Source organism: Gavialis gangeticus, unplaced genomic scaffold (genome assembly GCF_001723915.1).
Source record: "Gavialis gangeticus isolate Ggan-Ray unplaced genomic scaffold, GavGan_comp1, whole genome shotgun sequence".
Lineage (NCBI taxonomy): Eukaryota > Metazoa > Chordata > Crocodylia > Gavialidae > Gavialis > Gavialis gangeticus.
In genome coordinates this window covers 3,325,626-3,330,074 of record NW_017728960.1, presented here as the reverse complement: position 1 = coordinate 3,330,074, position 4,449 = coordinate 3,325,626, and the positions used below count along the sequence as shown (strand labels likewise).

Genomic DNA, 4,449 nt, shown 5'->3' with positions numbered 1-4,449 from the left:
CCCTCTAAACTAGCTACAATACTTCAGAGCAATGTCCCTAGAAACTCCATGACTCAGATGCTGGTGGCTTCAAAGCAGCTCTCTCACAAGGAACTGAGGGAGACCTACACCTCTGAACTTTGCCTTTTTGCTGTTTGTGGAGTACAGACCAGGGTTTGAGAAGCAGTCTTGTGGCTTGGAGCAGGGCAGCAGCAGCAGGACTGGGGACCCTGTTTTTTTGGGACCTGCTATAGAAAGGCTAAGGGCTTGGCTTGATAGCCCACAACAAGCAAACCAGTGACAAGGATGACCTTACCCCCTGGAAGAAGGTGAACATGATGTTCCTGGGCAACGACTGAATGTCTGGCAGTTTGTGGAGGGCTTCGGCAGCAGCCAAGTGGGTCACAAAGGAGGAGACGGTGCTCTCCGCCCCAGGGGCTATGTTCCAGAAGAATGAATGGCTGTCAAGCTGAAAGCATCAACAGGAGTAAGTACTTGGTGTGCCCACTGTGACAATGGCATTCTGGGATGCTGGCAGAATAGAAACCTGGGAGAGACAGGTTGGTAAGAACCAACCAGAAGCTTCTTACCCCAACTCCAACCGCCCCAGAGATAGAGACCTAAGCAACAAGGATGCCCTCCCAGTCTCGATGGGAGAGAATCAAGTTTGTCCCCATTTTATGAGCAGGAAACGGAGACCAAGCAACTTGTCCAAACTCATGAAGAATGTCAGAGTCAGAAATAGAACCTAGGAGCCCTTAGGTGAACCAACAAAGACAAGTACCATTTAAATAAAGGCCACAAGCTGCATCATGTTACTGACCACAGCTAGTTAGCCAGATTCAGAGCAGGAGACAAAGATTATGGGAAGGACTGGGCACTAATTCCATGCATCTTCCCCTCCCACCTCCGGCACAGAAAAACAATGCATCACCACGTACTCGAGCAGCAACCATGATGACTTCGTCTGAAGGGTGCATTTTGCTAGAGGTATCGATGGGTTTCAGGGTGCTCCACACATTATAATCGATCAGAGGGTCGCAAAACTCTTCTAGAAATCAGACAGGAAGAGACACCATGACTCAAACAAAGATTCTGGCACTAAGCTTGCCAGGATAGAGTAGCAGCAAGCCTCTTCCTAGTCAACAAGGCTGTATTCTGGCTGTGGGGAATCCAGGGGCAAAGAAGGGATTCCAGAGTTCTTTATGCAAGAAAAAGCCAAATTTCACTCAGTCAAGGGCCAAAAGGACTACCTGCAAGGATCGTGAAGATTACAGGTCTATTTAAATACTTTCTGAACTGGGGAAAGAGTCATTTTCCACACTGCGATGTGGGGTCCCTCGGTACAACAGATTTTAGCAGGGAATGTTTTGGCAATAGCCCATCTTCATGCTACAACCTACAGTGCCCACAGAGGAAAATTCCATGCTGAAAGCGAGAGCAGGGTCAGGAGCTATACGTTAGCAAGCTGGTGGTTGCATGTCCCTCTTTTCATTGGACAAGCTGTGGCAGTGGTCCTGCCTGTTGGAGTTCCCACTGCCAGCCTTACACTGCACTGCTGGAGCACACTCACCTGGGTTGAGGCTGAACGTGCTCTGGATGGTCCTGCGTCTCATGCAGGTGACCGTGCTGGTGACAGCATGCATGTGGGAGAAAAGCTGCATGGCACACAGTGGGTACTCTGGGATGGAGCCATTTTGAGGCAGGTTATGGTCTCGGTAGCACTGAGATAAAGATACACACGACAATAAATAACTGAGTCCTTATATAATGGTATAGTATTGTGGATTGCTACTTGGGGGACAGATTCTCATGCTAGTTCTGCACATGGCTAGCTGGGTGATCTCAGGCAAGTTATTTCTCTCTCCTTCCCCCACCTGTGCCTATTTTCCCTTCCACTCATTGCCTGTCTTGTCTACTGTTACTGGAAGCTCTCTGGGGCAGGGACTCCTTTGCACTGTACATATAGTGCTCAGCACAATATGGCCGTGTTCTCAGGTATGGTTTTAATGTGTTATCATAACATAAATAGTGAGACAACATTCCTTTCCATGTAACAGGCAATGCTTCTCTCTTAACACACCACATTCCTATTAAAGATGTCCAAGACCTATACAAAAGTAGGTAAATGCTGTCCCCTTAAATCCTGAGTGAATATCATTTTCATTGGTTCCCCCTTCACAAAAAGAAACAGCCCGTTACCCTTGATCCACTGCCTGTTCTGCTATAGCAAGATTGGTAAATGTCACTAATTTTGGGGAGCTGACATCTCCGATCAGCATGGGATACAACAGGGAGGAAAAGTATAGCTCTACTTAAATAGGCAATGTTAACCTTTCCCCTTACAGACGCTAAAGGACAGTACCTGCTTAATAATTTGAGTCTCATTGGCATCTTCAAGTAGAAAGATGGGGAAATCAAAATCCTCATAAGAAAGCCCATTTCCAAGAGGGTTCCACACGGTCCAATTGCAGTGGGCATACTGAGGGCCATAATCATTAGAATAAACACCTGGAAGCAGGGAAAAAATGAACAGATCTAATTCATTGAGGGAACAGAGCTGCTTGTAGGAAAGGTAGGGCCCGCTGAGAGAACAGCAGTAAGTACAGAGAACACCGTTCCAGGCTAAGAAACTGATTGACAAAAGCAGAGATGGATTTGGTTGCTGCATGTGGCAAAAGGAGAAGAGTTGGCTGTAGCATGCCAAGTGAATGACACACAGGCACACACATACTGCCATCACATGCCAAGAGGCTGGCATGAGCACACAATAAGTATTTATCACATGCTGAGAGTGCAAGATGCACACAGAGAAACATTATACTGCAAAAGGCAACCATATAAGCAAGCACTCCACGAGCTCTGTCATGAGATAAACATACCTCTAAGGCATTTATAAGGTGCCAGCCACTAACACTGCATGAGCAGCATAAAGTGAAGGGCATGACAAATGCAAAAATACCACACTAAAACCAATTCTGTGCATTTACATGGCACCTTTCACCACAGAGCACCCCCACAGCACAGTACAGATTATACAGAAAGAGGGAATCTTTTCACCCAGCAAAATGCAGCCACTTCTAAGGTAGGATGTACAGCATGGGTTAGCAACACATGGCAACAGTTTAGGACAAATAGTGAACAACCAATCAAACAAGTGCCCGGTTGAAAATGCAGGGGGAATAAAAGAAGGCAGTGAAGCGTGCTGAAATTTGGCCAGGGCTCTGGGTTTAACATGCCAGCTCTGCAGGAAGAGTCACAAGATCTTTTAATGACCATGAGTGGACAGGATGAGTTTTAGGTGTCATCCAAAAGACAAACAGCAGGAAAACTAAGTCAGCCCTGACAGAAGGGGGGGAAAAAAACCAATCCCCACCCCCCAAACCTTACAATCTCTTTGCAGAACCACTGATGTTATTTCCTGAAGTGCTCAGGCCTCTCTGGAAGTCTCCCACCCCAGTGCTTCTGAATTCTGAAGAAGTTCAGCACAACCGACTCATGCCTAGAGCGTGCATCAAGCCCGAATCCTAACTTGAGCATCCAGCAAACGCCAAACTTGCCAATTGGCAAGCTCCTTCCCACTTTGATCACACACCTAGGAAATGCTACCTTCCCCGGCAACCATAAGGATGAAATATTTCCTTACCAAACCCATCATTGGGGCATTTTAAGCCAGGGGAGAATCCTGGTGAAGGGCTCGGTTTGGAGAGGGCCACAGCCAGCCCAGAAACCCGTGAGGTTCCTTTCAGCTGTTGCAACAGCTCCCTGGAAGAAAAAAAAAATAAGTGAGGGTAAAACAGTCCAGCATGCCCTACTGATCTCAGAGGGGAAGACAGTGAAAGGATCAAAGACCCTCATTAAAAATAATTAAATAAATAAAAACATTCATGAAGTACCGGCAACATCCCTAAGAGCTGTACTTTTTGTGTGTCATGGCCGCACAAAGCGACTTCCCTGAGGTCACACGATCATTAAGCGATGGAATGGAATTCTGGAACACTAAATACACAGCTCACCTACTCCACTGACACAATCCACCCCATCACCCACTCATCGTTCACACCAGGAAGAACTCTTTAGGAAACAAGAAACCAGAGGGAATAAGCACAACTCCAGATATCCAATACCCACATACTGCAGAGGACCATGACCTAGGCACAGCCCAGGATCAGGTACCACCAAGTGAAATCAAGGCAAGATGAAGCTGACTGTGCATCCTCATCAGTGATGTAGCACTTGCATGGTTTGCACTGCTGATACCCAGCTGGATGACATGTTAAGCCCCTTGGGAAGGTCATTTCCCCACCCCACGCAGGACACTTTGCCAGTTGCAAACCCAGACAGGACAAGAAAGTGGGTTGGGCACTGCATCTTTCAGCTCAAATGTCAAGTCCAAGAGAGATGGCCAAGGACTTCATTCATCTGACAATAGGAACCAGAGCCATAACAAAACAATTTTATTGATGTTAC

At 46.9% G+C, this 4,449-nt stretch overlaps 1 protein-coding gene across 1 annotated transcript in view; it reads right to left on the bottom strand.

Moving 5' to 3' along the window:
• NCSTN (nicastrin) overlaps nt 1-4,449 on the bottom strand; it is a 26,199-nt gene that overhangs the window by 12,944 nt on the left and 8,806 nt on the right. The window contains exons 4-8 of the mRNA XM_019525063.1: nt 3,626-3,744; nt 2,345-2,490; nt 1,553-1,703; nt 921-1,030; nt 296-448 (exon numbers count right to left, since the gene is read on the bottom strand). Coding sequence (XP_019380608.1) covers nt 296-448; nt 921-1,030; nt 1,553-1,703; nt 2,345-2,490; nt 3,626-3,744 — 679 coding nt within the window. The remainder of the gene's footprint in view (nt 1-295; nt 449-920; nt 1,031-1,552; nt 1,704-2,344; nt 2,491-3,625; nt 3,745-4,449) is intronic.